This window comes from Pelecanus crispus, chromosome 8, assembly GCF_030463565.1.
Source record: "Pelecanus crispus isolate bPelCri1 chromosome 8, bPelCri1.pri, whole genome shotgun sequence".
Lineage (NCBI taxonomy): Eukaryota > Metazoa > Chordata > Aves > Pelecaniformes > Pelecanidae > Pelecanus > Pelecanus crispus.
In genome coordinates, this window is record NC_134650.1 from 28,114,428 (window position 1) to 28,135,191 (window position 20,764).

The window sequence follows — 20,764 nt, forward strand, 5'->3', positions numbered from 1 at the left end:
CTGACTTCACAATGTAAATTGCTGTTTGTGGGTGCACATATATACATCCCAGTAAGTTTGAAGATAAAAGCCTGTACTTTACGTTCTTCAGAAGAATTCACTGAATGTTTTCCAAGCTATAATAGATAAGGGAAAGGACAGGCAATTGATAATTTGCTTGGGATATTATCTAAAGCATTAAAGCCATTCTAACATAATCAGCATGACCTATCTAAGATAGATTAAATTTTTGTCATGATTAATTTGCAACTGTGGCACTGATAGTGACAAGTTACAGCTGATGAGACAAACTTAACCCATCTGACTGGAAGGCTTTTTATCTTACGCTAAAAGGTTTAAAAACGTAATAGACTTTTACACAAGTCAGTCCAAAGCAACCTGACAGTAAGTAACTTTCTAATAATGTTCCCACTAAGTGTGAATTCACTGTATGAACGTTGTCATAATGTTCGGTAAAGCTGGAGGGGAAAACTAAGTTGCAGAAAATTTGTCATAAGACTAAGGTTGCTCATGGACCTGGAGATCTTTATAAACTGTACTGTCAATACATCTAAGAATAGAAGCTTGATATTCACTGAAACATTAATTACTTGCCATATCGGTCTGTACGAGTGGGAAATACAGAAAGTCATATACAGTATTACAGGAAGCTGATTATTGTTTAAAAAAAATTAATCTTAAAATGTTCAATTCTCTGCAATGCTAAGTAATGTCCCTAAAACAATGAGCAATGTAAAAATGGAGGAGAAAACTTTAAAACACTGCATTAATTTTGCTTAGTGTGTAAGGAAAGCAAGCAATCTAAAAATAAAAAATGAAATAGCCAGCTTAATTTCAGTTTCCAGGCAGAGTGAATTTTTAAGGTGAGGGGGACGTAAATAAGCTGCAGAGATAGCAAAAATAAAATGTTTCTCTATAACCTACTTTTCAATCCTCTCCAATAGTGGTTGCAGTATTTACAACTATTACTTGCAAAAGCAAATAGTTGGTTTTGCTTTTGCTTTAAAAAGACAGGTCACAACAGCATTAATTATACTCTCTACTTCTTGTGCAAGATCTTGGTTAGTGCCAAAACTTCTCAGGCAGAGAGTACGGACCATAGGTTCTGCCTCACAGCTTCACTCCCGACTCTCTCTCCTCATGCTGCGCAGCCCCATTCACTTCTGATTTGCAATCTGACTGGGCAGTCTCCCCTTTGGTACGCAGCAGATGGTTTATTTCCTTGATGGACATCTTTGCCTCCAGGCCACTCCATCCATCCAACAATATTGCAAGTGAAACAGTCAAATCACAGCAGATGTGTCCATTTGTATGCCCCAGCTTCTGTCTCCCTTCATGGGGACTGCTGCAATTGCTGCCTCAGCCTGTCTGTGTAGCAGCTTGGCTAGCTGAAGACCTGTTATTGACCACATTTCTTCCATCCTTCCCTAAAAACTCACTACCACTGCTACCATTATATTTTATCCTAATACATGTTTGTTTAACTACAGTGTTCTGTAGCCATTACCACTCACTGTTCACCTCCGCAGTGCATAATGGATTCTTCTACCAGTCAGAGCACTTGCCAGCACCTTCTCTGAGCATTCTGAGCTTACTATGGATCATATAGTTGTGACTGATTTATTTTTTGTATGTATGAACTAGAAAAAAAACCAGCAGAAGGGCTGTTTTGGGTTGATCATATTTTCTACCCAATTGAATGTTTCTCCAGCTTTGCTAAAATCTTCCATTACAAGTGTCTGATACGAGTCATGAGATTAGAGAATACCAGTTATTTTTCAAGCTCAGACAATGCTTGCTTTTTGTTTCTTAAAGTTATTTTTGGTACAGTTGTTGCTCTCGGCCTCAGTTACCTGGGTTGCTTACGAGACTACAGAATTCACACTGGATGCTGTTCGCCAACTCGCCTGTTAATCCACAAACTCTGGTCTGCATTGCTGAATCCCACTTTGAATGCTGCAGCCTGAGCTCACCTGAACACTGCAGATCTCCCTGGCAACACAGCACAGACGAAATCCCTCTGATGAACCCCCCTCACCGTACCTGCCTTGTGCTCTTTGTATCTCAGTACTTCAGTCTTGGCCCAGTCATGCAAAAGGCCTTTTAGCCATCAGCCTTGTGGGAGGCTGGCCGCTGGGCACCGCTGATCCGTTTGCCAGCTCCAAACAAGCAGAGTCGATTGCCATCATACAAAGCCAGCAAGGAGCTCTGCTGGGTGCCTGAGCTGAACCAAGCGGGAAGGCAGAGAGGATACACAAACACAATGCTCTGCCCTCTGTGTTGGCAATTTAACTGTTAACAGAGCATAATATTTATGCTTGGAAAAGGCTACCATCTCTGTGAACTCACCACCCATTAATTATGGTTTTGTCGAGTTCTTTTTCTAGTACCCTCAGCATTCAAATATTAAAAAAAGAAAAAAAATATTAAAATAATAAACCCAGAAGTTCACAGCATCAGTTAATTTTTTCCAAGACTGATTCAGCAATGTTTAGTTCTCTCTGCAGCATTAATCTCATATGTCTGTGTACATGCACTATCAAATTATTTTTAACAGCACGAATTTCCTGCTTTTTCTCCACAAAAATTCTGTAACATACGTGTCTTTCATTAGTAACTAAAATTCTAGGACAATAGGTGTATACCTAATTCAAGTAAAGCTAAACCACTGGATCTGTCCTCATTATTGCTGCTGCAAGTCAGAAGTTACTGCCCTTTGTGCCTTGATCATGCTTAAAAACTCCGCAGAGCTCCTAAGTGTGAGCTATGCTCCTGGGCTCATCTGAAGGCTAGTACCTGTTTCAGAAGTATATGTAGCAATTAAGTCTTTCCTTGCAAAAGCCAGTCACAACTTTGTATACTGCTATAACCCACAGGAATCAAGAACTTTCCTGTTCCTTTTTGGAACAGGTAGTAGACACCAGGAAAAGGAAAACCTTGTCTTACCAGAGGAGCAGTTATCGAAGTTGAGATCTCCACAGATTACATCAAAAGCCACCAGCTCCTCTGGATTGGCTGTACTGGAGGAGGAGGTAGATTTTCTGAATTCAGACAGCCAATCTTGAAGCATATCCAGTTGCTCACATCGAACAGTAGTATCTCCTGTAGCAAACAAAGAAACAAATAACCAAAACGAAATCAATCCTCCTTTTGGCGTGTTACGCAGCCACATATTAGTTGCTACGCTATTGCTAGACATCTTGAGAAAAAAAATGCAGGATAAAAAATGTCATGGCCAATAGTATACTGGGTACATAGTACTTAGCCCATTATGAAGTTCATTAGGAACCACACTTTTTGATGATTTAAATATCTCCTTCTGGAATCAATCATACCAGGCACGTCTGAAGAAATAAGATGACAAGGCATCTGTGCTGCAGACAACTAGCCAAAATGATGTTTCTAGCCACAGGGAGGAGGACGATCTGATGCACTACACTTATAATCAGGAGTTCAGAGTTAAAATCCTAGTTCAGACCAAACTGGACAGCATGTTCTGGGGTAAACCACTTGATCTTTCTTTGCTTTGCTTTGTAATTTTAAAAAATGAAAAATGTAACTTTCAAGTGGTGTTAGTAAATAACGCATCAATGGTAAATTCAACTTACTCATGCTATAGTAGTCCATTCAAGGAAGGGTTCTATTTGTGTACAAGTAAGAATGCCTAAACTGGAAGTATTTTTCATATTTTTCAAGCTATGTGTAGATACAGGTTTAGGTGGAAGTACTTCAGAAATAAAGAACCAGATCCTTTTCACCAGTTGCGGGGAGGTTACACTAGGCTACGTGTGCTGAGGATGTCCCCCATTTTATAGGAGTGATATGAAAGGGTTGAGATTGATTGGTTGCCAAATACTTTTTCTTTGTGAAACCATCTGACACACAAAAGAGGTCTTTAATTATAGCAACTAACCACGCTTAATTTCAAGCACATTAGGTGACATGAAGTCTAAGAAAAAAATTAATTACTGGCTCTCTTAAAATGATTACAGCAAAAACTTGATGTGGGGAAAGGAGCAGGAAGAGACATTCTAGAAATAATTGTTTACCATGTTGTCTTTCCTTTTCTTTTGTTTTCACTGTACCTATAGTTGACGGTTATAATTTTGCTTGTTTCAGACTTGAAATGATATGTCAAGTCAGAACAACATTACTTTTCTTCAAAATAAAAGATTTGTTTTCAAATGCCACAATTGGAAGGAAAAGCAGCAAACCCCAAATGACTTATTCGGACCACAATTTTATTTAAACCTAATTTACTACTTTGTGCTAGCTATTAAAAAGGTGTAAAACACAGTTAGAAACATCAGTTATGTCTGTCCAAAGCTGCTTTCAGTGGCCACTATGGAGGTGGTAAATATTTAAGTCTACACCATCACAACTTGTTAATCACTCCTCTCAACTGTAGCTGTCACCAGAACTCTTTATAGACTTCCAAAAGCGAACTCCGCAGCACACTGTAACTGTGTTAGCATATAGACAAACTTTATGTGTTCAGATTTCACTTTCCTACCACTATTAACCTGCGAAGGGTTGGATTTGCAAGACCATCTTGGGGGGGGCGGAGTGCATTAAAACAACAGTTAAATACAAACTTAATCAGAAATGTTCAACCAAGCATGATTTGATACAATCCTAAATAATTAAAAGAAATAGTGAAAAGAACATGACCAGGGAAAGAGAGCGCTTTAAGTAGGTTCTGACACTGACTCATCTCTTCAGACTGGTAATTCCAACAACAAATAATCTGATTTTTTTCTTCCACTTGTGTTATTCCCAACAAATCTTTACTAGCTGGGCTGTAATATAAAAGCAGGTACAAGTGCTTCCTGGATCTGTTCCCTAACCTTCAGTTTCTAGTTACTTGTACCTCAAGTTCACATAGTACCCTAATCACACAGCTTGACACAAATCCAGACCAATGCATTCTTGGGAAAACCCCTTACTACAACAGCACAAGAAAGCCCTAAAGTGAAGACGTAGCTAGACAAAAGCACAAGAAGTAGGTCACGTGGAATAAATACAGCCTGGAGCAGGTGACACTAACTACAAAAGGTGTGCATAACTAACATATACATTCTGTTTAACTAAAGATACAGATGAAACTACAGGTTCACGGAAAGCATGAGCTTGGAAGGGACCTCTGGAGATCATCCAGTCCAACCCCTCTGCTCGAGCAGGGTCACCTACAGCAGGTTGCTCAGGACTGTGTCCAGTCAGGCTTTGAGTATCTCCATGGTTGGAGACTCCATAACCTCTGGGTAGCCTGTTCCAGTGCTTAGTCACCCTTGCAATAAGAAACATTTTCCTCTGTTTAAATGGCATTTCTTGCATTTCAGTTTTTGCCCAGTAACTCTTGTCCTGTCATGGGCCCCACTGAGGAGAGTCTGCCTCCATCTTCCTTACACCCTCCCATCAGGTTTTTAAACACTTTGATAAGATTCCTCCTTAGCCTTCTCCTCCGGAAGCTGTACAGTCCCAGCTTTCTCATTCCCAGTGAAGCTTATTCAAATTCATAAAATTACAGAATAGTTTGGGTTGGAAGGGCCCTTTAAAGGTCATCTAGTCCAACCCCCCTGCAATGAGCAGGGACAGCTTCAACTAGATCAGGTTGCTCAGAGCTCTGTCCAACCTGACCTTGAATGTTTCCAGGGGCATCTACCACCTCCTCCCTGGGCAACCTGTTCCAGTGTTTCACCACTCTCATCATAAAAAATTTCTTCCTTCTATCTAATCTGAATCTGCCCTCTTTATGTTTAAAACCATTACCCCTTGTCCTATCGCTACAGGCCCTGCTACAAAGTCTGTCCCCATTTTATAAGCCCCCTTTATGTACTGGTAGGCCACAGTAAGATCTTCCCAGCGCCTTCTCTTCTCCAGGCTGAATAACCCCAACTCTCTCAGCCTTTCCTCATAGGAGAGGTGTTCCAGTCCTCTGACCACCTTCGTGGCCCTCTTCTGGACCCGCTCCAACAGGTCCATGTCTTTCCTGTGCTGAGGGCTCCAGAGCTGGACGCAGTACTCCAGGTGGGGTCTCACCAGAGCAGAGCAGAGGGGCAGAATCACCTCCCTCGACCTGCTGGCCACGCTTCTTTTGATGCAGCCCAGGATTGGGTTGGCTTTCTGGGCTGCAAGCACACATTGTTGGCTCATGTCCAGCTTTTCAGCTGCCGAGTCCTTCTCCTCTCTCAATCCCTTCATCCCCCAGCCTGTATTGTCCAGGTCCCTCTGGATGGCATCCTATCCCTCGGGAGTGTCAACCGCACCACTTGGCTTGGTGTTATCTGCAAACTTGCTGAGGGCGCGCTTGATCCCACTGTTTATGTCAATGATGAAGATATTAAACAGCACGGGTCCCAGTACGGACCCCTGAGGGACACCACATGTCACCAATCTCCATCTGGACATTGAGCCGTTGACCACTACCCTCTGGATGCAACCGTCCAACCACCAAACAGTCCACCCATCAAATCCATATCTCTCCAATTTAGAGAGAAGGATGTTGTGGAGGGCCATGTCAAAGGCCTTACGGAAGTCTGGATAGATGGCATCCATAGATCTTCCATTGTCCACTGATGTAGTCGCTCCATCATAGAAGGCCACTAGGTTGGTCAGGCAGGATGTGCCCTTAGTGAAGCCATGCTGGCTGTCTTGAATCACCTCCCTGTCCTCCATGTGCCTTAGCGTAGCTTCTAGGAGCATCTGTTCCATGATCTTCCCAGGCACAGAGGTGAGGCTGACAGGTCGGTAGTTCCCAGGGTCCTCCTTTCTACCCCTTTTAAAAATGGGTGCAATGTTTTCCTTTTTCCAGTCACCAGGGACTTCACCTGACTGCCATGACTTTTCAAATATCATGAAGAGTGGCTTGGCAACTACGTCAGCCAGTTTCCTCAGGACTCTGAGATGCATCTTGTCAGGTCCTATAGACTTATGTATGTTCAGGTTCCTCAAGGACTGTCTTCCTTTTGCAGCATCTGAATCTTTCTATCCTGTCATCTCCTTAGGCCAGTACTTTCTTCTGGCCTGGCTTTGTTTCCTCATAACATAACTTAAGCATGGTGCTTGTTGACAAGAATGCAGTAATGTCTTGCTCCCCACAAAATCCCGATGATATAAATTGCTTAACTGTCTAAGACTGGCTTTTACATCCCTGAACTGTTAAGGTTTTTTTGCATTTTCTGTGAATTACCCATGTAGCGTGGCTTCACTAGGATGAGTGATAAAATAATGTGGCCATTACCATATGGGCATAAAATTCAGACAGCAACCTGTCACAGACCAGCGTGGAGAATATAGCAAACACACTTTAACTGAAGCACAGAAAGGTAAAATTCTCCAAAACAGAAAACTTGAGAAAAACAAAAGACAGGCAGAAACATTTTAGGAAAGTATTGTGAAAGCTGTCTGGTAACACGCATTGCTATTATTAAAAAAGCATTAACTACCTAGTGACATACATTGCCCTCGGTAAGAATGCTGAGTCTTCGTAGCAGCACTGTACACCAGATAACCTCAGGGCTCTACAGAAAATAGTAGCCTTGGAACTCTAGAAACAGATGACTTTCATTTCTTTTTAGAAAAAGCGTAGAACTTGCGATAGCCTGGCATCTCTGATTATCCCCACTAGAGGTCACAGAAGTAATTGCACTTCAGTACAGTACATGGAGTGTGCAACGAAGTGAGCTACATTTCCACAAGAAAAGATGGGATCCTATAATGCAATTTGAATATAACTTTTCTGAGATTAATACTAAAGTGATGGTATCCAGCTTACTGCAGCTACACAGCAGGTACTGCACGTATCTGTATGCAAAAGTTACCAGTGAGACTCAGTCTTACCAGCTCCCAATGATCAATAGCTTTGGAGGTGAAGGTAACTGAACTAATCAGACACTAATCCTCTAAGTAGAGGAGAAGCCACACCTGAATCCAGAACAATCAGGGGAGCAGACAGTTCAGAAACTGCTGCTGAAGTGAAATAACATCAGTAAATATTAACAGAAGAGAACTAGGTAGTAACTCCCAACACTAACATTCAACTTCTTCCAGCCTTCGGCTCTAATTAAATGTTCAGATAGAATCACTGATCTGATTGACTGCCACCAGTGATTAACTAGAGAATACAGATTTGTGCTAATTGCTCTACACTCTTTTCCTCAGTAACTGGCCTGGAAAAATGCAAATAATTGTGTTGTGACTGGTTCCTTCAGTTGGCATTTCCGAATCTTTTGCAAGTTCCCTTCAGCTTCAAATTTTATGGAAGGATGAAAGGGTAGCGTGAGAAACCTCAGCCAGCGTAAATAAATACTTCACCTTTGTTCATTATAGGATAATCATACTTGCCCTTTCCATTCACGTTGGAAATGCTTAAGTAAGTGAAATCTTGGCTTTAGTTAGAACGGCAGGTAGGTGCTGTACACTGAGGAAGACTGTTTTGTCCTACTCTGAAGACGCTAGAATGAGCACTATGGTGGTCGAACAAAGCAGCTGACAGGCTTAGTCAGAGGAAATTAAAAGATCCAGTGGAGGTTTTTAAAACCAGAGTTCTCAGCACTGGTAAGCGCTATGGGATATATTGGCAGGGAACCTGGGGAAGATGAGCCAAAAATGCTTGTAAAGTGTAGGATGTAAAGTCTAGTCAAAAGGAAAAATTGTATCCAGGTCACAACCAAAGGCTTCAGTTTAGCCATGAGACAGGCTGTGTCACACCTCACTGTGTGACAGATTAAGCAGACCCCTACACTTGTAACATACTTAATCCAGGATAGGCTGGGAAAACAAAATAAAAAGAAGCAACCCAAAAAACCGAAACAACAAAGAAAACCCCCCTTTTAGTCTGCTGGGTTACTTTTCAGCTAGGTCAGGTCCCCGGTCAAGTGCAACACAGCCTACAACAGCTGTGTTAGCACAACTGAGAGGAGGGGGCAAGGGCAGGCTGCCACGGTGTGGATACACCAGCTTTCCTATTTCAGAAACATAGGGAATCACTGCCTAAGGATGCTTAGCATGGACATTACTCCTGATTGCACAGTCAGAATTTCAAACACTGAGGGATCTCTCTCAGTCCTGAGCTGTTCTGCTTAAGCTGTGTGTAGGCTTGTGGAACCTGGAACTGGTGCTAGAGAAGTGTGAGTTGCCAGTATCTGTGCTGCTTATGACTAGATTCACACTAAACGCAAAACGGGGATGTGAATGAGGTTATGAAATAGCATCTAGCATGCTGCATCATCTGGACTGGGGCTGGAATAGCTTGAGGCTTGCTCTGTTTTGATGGCTTGGTGGGGTGTCTGAAAGGCATGACTCAAAGGGACTTGGGGGGTGGGTGGATTCTGGGCAGCAAAACCTGTCCAGAACATTAATCACTGACTAACTGAAAGACATAAAAGAACCATGTAAACTTAACAGCCCCTTGGAGAATAATTGCATTCAAGTCTCATTAAAGGATCCCTTCATTTGTCACTGAAATGCAGCTGTTCCACAGTGGAAATGAAGAGCTGCTTCATAGCACCATTCAGTAACAGGTAGAGAATTGAGAGGATAAGCTACATCTAATTCTAAAGTTTTATTGAAAAAGTTGATTGTCAGGTCTGACAAAATAGCAATTGCTCAGAACAGTGTTGAGCCAGTACATCTCTTGAAAAAAGCACTACTAGTTTGTCCCTCACCATAAGCAGTTGGATCCCTTCATTTTATACTCATGTAAGTATCAGAACTGTATAAGTTTATGTATCCTAGAAGGGAAGCCAAATTGCACTCAGCCGTGTATGACAAGATGATTTAAATGGCTAACCTTTTAAACAGTGCTTGTTTTTATAGATATCACGTCTTTATGTCATTGAACTGTTTTTTGGATGATTTTTCAAATGTGTGAAATGTTATGAATCAGATGATACAAATCAGAAAGCACAGCTCTGCCAAACTGATGAACTTTAGTTTTCCATTTCATTACATAAACTAATATGATACATCAGAGGACAGTTAGACTCTTAAATCATTGTCTGCTCTAGCTGAATGTAGTTTGAACCAGATAAACAAAAAAATACAAAGCAAGAACATAAGTAGGAAAATGAAAGTTTGTGTTTTACCCTTGAAGAAGCTTTAAGCTGACTTTGAAAATAGAACGTTACTTCCCCATTCTTCCCTCCTCCCTCTTCCTCTTTAATATTTTAGGGATTTCAGAACGTGGCTATCAAAGACTAACTGAGAATACATGACTAGGTAGTAAAAAGGAACAGGACTAAAAAATGGAGGTTTATAACCTAAACAGCAACAAATCCCAGCTCCACAACAGCAGTCTCACAGTACATGACCATAATTCCAGAGTTAAAATTAGAAAACCAGAGAGGGATGTTACATTGTTAAAATGTCGCTGAAAAATTAATGAATCTTCTTTAGAACTATCCCGTCTCTCTAATGTACTTCAGGGACTGGCGGTTTTGTTCCTAAGTCTGTCTCTCTGCAACTGAAGCACTGACAAAGTGGAATGAATGCTAGCTGCCTGACTGGGTTAACCTAGACATGCTGTAGTGCATAGGTTCAAAGTTCTACCATTTATAATACATCACTGTTTCGCCTCAGTCTGCAGCATACATGCTGTCTTCAAGCAGTCTAGGAGGGAGGGCTATGTTGCCTCCAGCTCTCAGGAGCACAAGAATCACAGCTGCATCAAGTAAAACTAAGGATATCCACCCCTCTGGCTAAAGTAAATTCTGATCTGACACAAAGTAAAGGTTTGTAGATTTGGCTTTTATTTTATTACTACACCTACTCTAAGTATAGAACTGATAGTTTTGATGCAAAAGATAGGAGAGATACATGGAAAACTTTCCACAGACATCTCAAAGAATTTCAAGTATTTGTCAGTTTTAATTGATGAGTGTTCAGGCGAACAGCTAAAATGGAGAAGCGTCTGGATTTCAAAATGTAGGCATCAGAACACTAAAATTGGAATAAAATGACCCAAAGTTACTAACTTTTCTTCCCCTTGCTTTCTGGACTTGGGTTGTAAAATGGAGATGAGGCCACCCATCTACCTCAGTCTTGTTCTGAATATTAATATTAAAAGGAGAGCTGGCTGTTGAGATACTACATAAAAAAAGGTCATAAAAGGTCGTAAGATGGTTGAGGAGGAACAGGCTCCACCACAACCTCACAGAGCTACATGAAATTCCAGTCTGGTTGTGGGAAGCAGTGGAGTCCACATATCTCACAGACACAGAAACCTGCTATTGAAGAATATCTCATTCTTCTTTAAGACAATTCAGTGAAAATTCCAAAAAAAGCCTTCCACGCCCTGCTAAGAGTTTTTGCATTTAACAACCTTAGAAAATACTGTATCACGAAACACAGGACATAGAGCATGCTGTGTCATGCTGTAGGAAATGTAACAGTGGAACTGCTTTTAAGCATGACCAAGAGAATTTTTTGACGAGTGTATTAACTTGCTAGCCATTTATGTATGAAATTTGCAGGTCAAAAAACAGAATTTGGGCTTATTCCAGCTGCTGATTCCTGGTGGAAAAACTGTCCCAACTTGTATCTTCTGATAATCCCCTAGCTATGTACAAAGAAATTCTAGTTTATATGCTGCTACTCACAGTATGGGTTGTTAAATGCTGTTGAGTAATGATGATAGTAATGTATTTGCTAAAATAACAGTATTTGGTTAAGAAGGAGCAAAGAGAAGCTCTCAAGGGGTATTTTTTGTTTGTGTCCTATAATAATTACTCTGAGACTGAAAATGTGAAGGTTTGGGGATATCTTGTCTACCCTTCTTTCTTCGCTATTTCACTGCTATTTACAATGCACACTGCACTTTGTCAGAAATACTGGAGGAGCAATGCTTGCTACTTTAGCACAAGAATACCACCACAGGCCTAGAAATAGTGGAAAACTAGATACGCAAATTAGGACAGTACCTGCAATAGCTTGCAAGTGAGTGCAGGAAATGTATCCCACAATTCTTTGGTCCTGAGGTGTACTTCCCACTTGCACCTGGAAGGGAAGAAGAAATAAAAAGGTGATTCATGGAAGAGCTCATACAACTCCACCTCCAACTCTGGCTGTGCAGCCTTTGTACATGGTATTGGCCTTTTTCACCGCTCCTTCCATCTAGCTCCATTTTGAACACACACATGCACACACCCCCACCCCCACCCACCACCAGAGAGACACGCTGGCGCTTACTGGGGTCCCACTTGCTGCTAGCACACTGACTCCTTCCTGATCGCCACTACTTCAACGTTTCGATTTTGATCTGCACCACACACAAAAAATTTACTTTCTCCCACTCTTCGCAGTCGCATTGGTTCTCTGTTGCAGTTGCGTTGCCAGCCTTTTGCATTCCAGCTCTAGTTCATATGCAAGATTCGGGCCCACCACTGAAATGCCATGTAATAGTAGTATTATCAGCAGCCTAATTCTTGGTGTCTGTGTAAGACTAGAATGCAGAAGGGAAAAATGCCAAGGGAGTCTGGGGAAAGGATGAAACATGAAATAAATATTGGGTTTGACCATGTTTTCTCCATTACACAGCAAGTTGGATTTTGATAGATTTTTTACATTCTTCCACAAAGGTGTTAGGGATTTTTGCTATGTCTCAGCAAAGTGTTTACATTCTTCGTCTCACAGCAGCCCCCATGTCTGTCAACCAGATGAAAACACAACATGCGCCCCTGCTCTTACATGCAGAAGAGACAGGGCTTCCAAGGAAGCTGGAATGTAGTATAATTCCTCATCTCTATCATATGCTACGATCTTTTAAAAATATATTTGCTGGTGGACACACAAACAAATTAGAGTCAAGTTCTGGTTTAGGTTTTCAACTCTGTTGAAGATTTTGGCAGTTCTAGGACTTACACAGCTGCAAATCAAAATTTCCAGTGATTTGAGGATCAAGATTTGGATTGAGGCAAAAAACTGGTTTGAGCGTACGGTTTTGCTATTGACAATTAACATGGCAACACTGCATGGACTACTAACGAAAATGTCCACAGAGGAAAGTTGTACCCAGGGCTCACAAAACAAAACCACAGATGACTCCTTCACAAGGCTAGGCTCAAATTTCATCTGACACCTCTAAATAACAAGCAGAGCTTCATTCATACAGACACAGTTTTATCAGCTTGGTTGGTTTTGTTTTTCAGCTATCCAAAATCCATCTGATTCATTTTATAACTGGAAAGTCAGCTTTGCAGTAGGTGAATTTAGAAGTCACTTATACTCAACAATGCCTTGTTAACTTTCAGTTTTTGTTCCAGCTAGAAGAGTATGTAATAAACAGCTTGCATTATTCTGTCCTCAGCCTGTTCAGTCCTCTTTTAGACAGTTTTCCAAATGGATATTGATGGTGTTCTTATTGCTGTTCCCATACAGTTAACCTGCTTCAGGGAGGGTGAAGGCAGAGGAAGACAAGGAAAACACGTGCAATCACTGGTGGATCTACCCCTAAGCCAGAGGATTCTCCTAAACTCCCAAGACTGTAGCAGAGTCTCCAAGGATATGCCGATCTGCTGGATGGCTGTCAGTGACTACTGCAGATTGTACATTCTACCGCAGAGGTACGCAGACCTCTTCCTTCCTTCCTTCCTCAGGCTGCCTTGGGCTGAATATATCACAATGTCACAGGTGAATTAAAAGGAGCGTTCTCTCCAATTTTTTATGCAACATATGCCATTCCAACAGAAAAGAGGGAAACCATTAGTTTATATCCTCTACTATGTAGGGCAGGGAGGTGTACGAATTATATTTTCCAAACTTAATAACTCACAATCAGATTTTCTCTTCAACGCTAAAAACTATATTCTAAAGTGTCGACTAGTTTACAAATTTGCAGCATCTTCTGCTGCAGAGAAAAAGCATGCATCTTTCAATGCCATCTGCTGTAACCACACTGAAAAGAAAATACTGCACGTAAAGTTTTCTGCCTTATAGGAAGGATGTGCTGCTTATAATCCTCTTATTGACTAAAGCAGAAGGAATCGTTTTCAGTGTCCCTATCCAAAAAGCGTAAAAGATTTAAGTCTAAAAGCTGAACATCCAAACATAAATTATAGTCAACTGAGAAAAAGAAGTCAACTCAAATTGGCTTTAGGATTTCCTGTGCAGCCTTAATGGAGTGCCTGACAAGGCCCCGTACTCACCAACCAATTTATGCATAGGATCACACTCATTTCCATTAATCATAAATAAATAAGTCTCATATGGTGTCCCTGTGTGCACAGATCTATACTGCAATGGACTTGGGATCTTTTGCTCTCAAAGAATGGTAAGAAGTGGCCTAGAAGAAGGGCTGACTGCGCTACACACAGGTGGGTGAGCACAACAAAAGCTCCTCGTTGCCACCACCACCACGGGACGGATGACGGTGCCCCAGGGCTCTGCACTTGCTAGGAACAGCGGCTGCTTTACACATCCCCCTAAGGGGAAAACGGAAGAGGCCTTCATAAACACTCTGCTAATTTTTTTTTTTTTAAAAAAAAGCTCAAAAGCTAGAGCCGAAGACATTAGCATAATTAGAATTTCTTTGGAAAGTTCCAGGATGGAAGTACATCCAAAACACCTTGTCTCCCAGATGTCACATTACCCCCAACTTTTTTGACTTTTGGGGTTGGGTTGGGGTTTGTTTTTTTTTTTTTTTTTGAATGGCAGTATTGATGTAAACTGCCAAGCAGAGTTATTTTGAGTATAATCATAACGGAGGCAAATATTTGTGGCAACTACTAGTAGAGAAAATAAATATCCTTGCAGCCTCCTAGTCAATTCCCAGCTACAGCAGAAGCACTAGTATATTAAATATGGTCTGAAATAAAATACTAAGGAAAACCTGGTTTTTCAGTCTAATTTGGTATTTCACAGGTGGACAAGGACTATGGGATGTGCAGACAGGAAAACTACCTCCAGACCTCTGGAATATTACAAGCCCTATAATTCTGCATAAAAACATTCCTTTGTGTGGCCAAATACTGTAGCTACTTTTAGACTGTTCCATTTTCAAGGGTATATTACATTGTGGTGACTCCGCCTGAGCCGCTACGTGGCAGTCCTGCAGGAAGACAACACTGAGCGTTCATTTCAGCCTGCAACGTGGATCTTGGCAGAAAGGTTCTACTGCCACCAAACCAAGTCAGCACTTCACAAATACAACATAATTTTTTCTGCTTAATACAGAAGAAACTTAAAAATTCACATTTACAAAGAAAATATACTTAAGCAAATAAGCCAGAGTGGCTCCTTCACCATAAGCCTCATTTAAGTTCACCTCAACTGTTCCACATTAGTACCTCTGTATCAATAATACATTCACTGAATTACCCTTCTGTAGGGAACTACTTCAGATACTGCTTTCTAAAAATCATTGTATAGTCTTAGTTGTGTCATGGACTACTCTTTTGTGTCTAAGGAAATTTATAAGAAGGTAATGTCTAAATATATTTGTAAGTTCCCAATGTTTTAAAATAGGATAATTATGATAAGAGGAAAAAGTTGTATGTGATATCCCATTGAACTCTGATGTTACCTAGATGTAAGATTAAAACTGAGAGAACATATTCGTGGTTTAATAAAGTGTCCCAATTATATAATTTTGACAGAAACAAATTAATATTTTTCACTGTTATGCTGGAATATGCAAAATATATTCCAATTCTCAGTACATTTGCAAAGGTTAAGTAATCAAACTAGTCAAACATTTGGAAGCTAGGAGAGGATTCTGATCCCTGTTACACCACTGAACATGACATTTTGTTAGCTGTTGGGGGGGGCATTAAAAGCTCATTAGAGTTGAGAAAGAAGCTTTTTTCTGTAAAGGGAAAAGCCTACTCAGGTTGTGTTTGGAATTCAAAATGCCAGTTTCCACTGCTACATATTTACATTTGTCCCCTGCCTGTAAATTAAATAAATAAGTGCAAAGCTGACAGCTCTGAATTTTTATTTTCAGTCAGAGTACTGACTGTGTCAAGTACACAAAAGTACTTGGCTTCAAGTACTTTTTATTAAAAGATTTCATCTCTATGCCATAGCACATTAGTAGAATCTGCTGGAGAGACTGCGCTGTACTAAGCAAAACTGTGTATATTCATACAATTGTGTATCAAAAACTTGTCCTATATGGACTAAGGAGTAGTATGTCCTCCGATTAGACTGGTATTGGGTGGTAAAGAGTGGTCATGAAAGAAATCAAGCCAACAAGGCTACGGCAGAAAGATTCTTGTTGACAAGAAAAAGAAATGAGCAGCAACAGTTGAAATTTTAGAGCAAGAGTGAAGGAAATAACTTTAAATTCAATCACATCACTTGCTGTAATGGGAATTTTCTGAGCTACCTGGAAAATCTTGCACATCTCATGTTTACTGTAATCCAGTATAAGTATACAAAGCTGCAGACATGACAAATGTCTTTAACAGGTAAATATATTTACACACATCTGTCCCAGCAGTGCAAAACAGTTCTACATCTGGATGTCAAGAAAAGCATTAACAGATACCTAAACAAAAAACAGGGAAATGCTACCTAAATACCAGGGGTATTTCAATACCAGCTTAAAAGCCAGCTTCAAACATGTCATTGCTGTGTTCATAAATCATCGGCTACTTGAAAGAAAATGTTCTTTAATGCTTAAAAATTTGGCAGTGCCATACATGAGAAATCTCACTCGATTAAAAAATCAAACTAGATTCTCAAGCACTGACCAATAATGTGTAGACAAAAACAGAAGGTTTGTTATGGGGGGAACTTAACCTTTAGTGGCATTTTCTAGAAGCTTCACATTGCCAGGATGTAGCCATTCAAAAAAAAATCCTAAATAAAGTAGACAGTTTGTTAAACGTGTACCCTCCAATACGAAGGGTTTATATACATACACGTCTAAGCATATGCCATCTTCCTTCATGGGAGGCAAATCCAGGTGTGCAAACCAGAAGAGAGCTAAAATTTTGGCATACCCCTGGAAAAAGAGCTCCACAGAGTTTATCACCCCACAGTCTACATGCAGCCCATAAACCCAAAGCTGGGAAAGGTAAATAATATGAATGCAACATTAAGAATCCTTCAGGGAGATGGGATGCTACACAGAAGAGCTCTAGCTTCAGCCATTATAGTTTAATCACATCTTGGACTGTAAATGAGCAAACCCATACATGTCATCAGCTTAGCTGACCATGAAGGTGTCAGTTTTGCCATTGGAATAAATGTCAACTGTAGTACTGATTCCTACATTATTCTTTTGAAGAGGGTACGTCTCCAACGTATAGAGCTCTACGGCAAACAAATTTACGGTCATGACAAGAACCAAGCTAATGATGTTCATATTATGAAGAAAAACTAGCCAGGCTGAAAAGCACACCTGCATGCTCTGTGGAAGAAAAAACCCTCTCTCAAAACCAAAGGCATGAACAGTGCATTTGTAAAGAACATCGTCTAAGCAGAGGCCTCAAGTTACTGTTTGTCTTAGAAATAAAAGACCCCAGACAGAATAAGAGCAGGGCACAGAAACAGACTTTTACAGTAGATGTGACAGTGACTTACTCCCACTGAAACATTCGTCTTGCCATATGTAGCCAACATTGTTCAAGTTCAAGGGAAGCTCCGTTAAAAACACAGGAGCATGAGCTTCAGCTTCAACTGAATTACTGCAGGTAAAGCAACCGTATATGCACAAGTGGCGAGATACCCACATGCTCCTTGTTCAAACCTCCCAGGTTCGATGCTCTGAGATGTGCTGGTAACAGTACGCTGTCGGTACCTCCCTATTTCAGCTACTGTGCAAATATCATTATAGACATCCTATGTAATTACAATGAGCAAACAATAGAGCGAGGAAAAGAAAGAAATGGAAAATACAGTTTCTCTTTCTTTCCAGTACAACTTTTCTGTAATCTCCCAAATTGTATCAACCCCTCCTGGACATTTTTTTCCATTGCAGCAGTTTCCAAGACGAACTGGAGAGTCAGCACCAAGAAACTAACTGGAATAGCCAGTCAAACTGTGTGCCCAACTCCTCATTCCTGTTGCTGTTAAGAGAAGATGCCAAGGAAAACTTGCAACTACTCACATTCCCAAGTCAAATATTCCTGTCCCACAGAGATAACTTAGATTAGCGGTAAATTCCAAGAAAGATGTATTTTATTCCTGTACTTTGTGTTCTTTGTAGCAGTTTTTTGGTTAGCTTAGACATAGCGTAAAAAGATCTTCGATACAAGAGTAAAAGAGTAAAGATTAAAAGAGTACTTCGATAGCTCTGCCTTTTGTCTTCAAGGATATGTAGCAGCTTCTAAAGAAGACGCATTAGATAAATCACTAATTTATTATTATTAAGCGTACTAAATAAATTAAAGAAGTTTCAAATGTTACAGAGGTCAGCTCAAAATTATGTTTGGTGCTCTGCAATTCTTTCTAGCCACATTTGCACTTGATTATTTCAGAATCCTATTTTTCCCTACCTACCACGTGACAACAATTACTGTTCCATGAACTCGGAGAATTAGTTATTGGCAAAGCTTCATTAAGCTTATATGTGAGGGAAAGTGGCTGCAAATTTGTGCCATGAGTGAAGGGCTCTTCCTCTTCTGAAGAGGATAAAGCCCACAACTCACATTCTCTCAAACCCATATTTCATTCTGCACAACAGGGGGAAAAAGACCGTGATTAATTACATCAAAGAGAAGGAACACGGTAGAGTGCCATGGTAGGGCCTGTCTTTTCCTTTTTTAAAAAAGTCGCAGGCAGGTTATTGGACTCTATCCAATTCCTACATTAGCATTTTATAGCAGAAACTGAACATGTGCAAAATGTTTAGGTTACCGTCCTGACTTCAATGGCACAGCTTTAGAGTTGTCTAAACAAATTCATGAACAGCACTAGACATTTTTTATACCTCTTGGGATAACTCTAGATACTGGACAGCTGATCAAGGACAAGAAAATCTAACCACTGAAATCTCTAGGTGATCTTTTACTGGGGTCAGAAAACAGCCGTTCCCCTTTTCTGTGTAATCCTTAGGTGAAAAAGCTGACCCTCGATCCGCCGTGCAACTGCGTAGCAGGAGCTGCCCCTTTGCTCTCGGCTACAACACACACGAGTTGGCATGGGACAATGAAGACAGCTTAAATTGCCCAAGCAAAATGTATCTGCGTCAGTGACAGCAAAACAGGGAATCACAGAGGTTAATTCAGGGAACCCTCATTTTATCATACAAAGCAGGTGCCTCAAGAGTAGCAAATAGTAAAAACTGTGCTTCCGAGCAGTTCTGCCATCGGAGATACTGCTCCTTCTACCATCTGTTACCACCATACCAGCTCTTTTGAAAACAAGTTTAGCTTTGCACTTAAAGCAAAGGTTGCTAGGTTTCCTTTAAGCAATGAATAATAACATGTTCTCTGCACAATTACTGTACTTCCTGAGAACAGCAGTAATTTTCAGAGAATTTGAAATCTGTTAATAAGCATAGGAATTAATATTAATTAAACACAAGTTCTTCAAGAAATTTAGCAAAAACCACAAGATGTATTTTTTCCCTTTGAGTCCTTTTGATTTAGTTAGAATATTGTTAACTGTTCAAACTACTCACATCAGACTGTGGTTTTGCTTTTGCTCTATGTTCACATACTGTGTTTTAAGCAAGAATTCTCATTTTTGCTAAAATTCTCTCTCCTGGCAGATGCCCAAACCCAAAATAATTTCCTACTAAGAACAATAGGAAGAGCAGCCTTCTATGCAACATACTTCCACGTCTCCCAGTCTCAGTGGGAGGAAAACCACTCCAAAACCTCTCCTCAGCTAATGCCCATTTTGAGAATGATACCTCTTTTCATTCACCTCCCTACCCCAAGTATGCATTTACATCTCTTGTACGGCACAGATGTACGTTACAGTTACTACAATTTAAGGATAAGAGAGAGGAAAAATTTGTCAGCAGAAGTGACTGTTTTTATTAGATTGACGCATCTGGAAAAATAACGGACAAGCTCTACAATTCAGTAACTCATCAGGTCAAGTTAAGGATGTTTTCTGGTTTTATTACACTAGTGTCGAAAACTTACACAGCATCCCTGAAAGACAGTTTAACTAAGGCTACGTACTAATCCATCTAAAGATGAATGTTGACATTTTGAAACCTTCTAATAAATTACAAACAGGTGATGCATTACACAATTTCTGCTCAGCACTCATTGATACCTTTTAAACTTGATTTGACTGCAAAATCATCATCCAATTTCTGAAAGGGATGTGTATTTTAAAACTCCCTTTAAATTAATCAAAACCACTACGAATTAAAATCATGTACATGTCAAACCAACAGCTGCAGAGTAACCAAGAACACTGCAGTCTGCATCATGTTATATACAGATGCGTACAAGGTGGCTTTTTAGTCAGTCACCAGCACAGGACAGCATCTGTGTCAGTCCCACTTCCCTCCTCTATCTGTAGCAGAGCAGCAGTAAGAGGCAATTGAGTTATAAAACCTACAAAGCAGACTCAAGGGTTCCTTCCTTAGGCATTTTAAATGAATGCGAAATGCAATGTTAGAACAGAGAGTCACAGCAGAGTCTCCCAAGGGCCCAGACTGTCCAAGTATGAAAATGGATTGGCTGATCTATACATTTGCTAACTTCTCCTCTAAGTCTTTAGCGGCAACTAGGAACAGTGGTTTAACACTTCAGACGTGAAACTGTCACTTAGATATCTGCAAGTGACATTTCCCCCCTCTTATATGCTATTTTTCTGTGACTGTGTCCCTCTTACGTCCCGATGAGACCCTCAGACTGGA

At 40.5% G+C, this 20,764-nt stretch overlaps 1 protein-coding gene across 1 annotated transcript in view; it reads right to left on the reverse strand.

Moving 5' to 3' along the window:
• The window catches only part of SMPD3 (sphingomyelin phosphodiesterase 3), a 34,061-nt gene that overhangs the window by 8,464 nt on the left and 4,833 nt on the right, over positions 1–20,764 (reverse strand). The window contains exons 2-3 of the mRNA XM_009481135.2: positions 11,919–11,994; positions 2,947–3,102 (exon numbers count right to left, since the gene is read on the reverse strand). Of these exons, the coding sequence (XP_009479410.1) occupies positions 2,947–3,102; positions 11,919–11,994 (232 nt within the window). The remainder of the gene's footprint in view (positions 1–2,946; positions 3,103–11,918; positions 11,995–20,764) is intronic.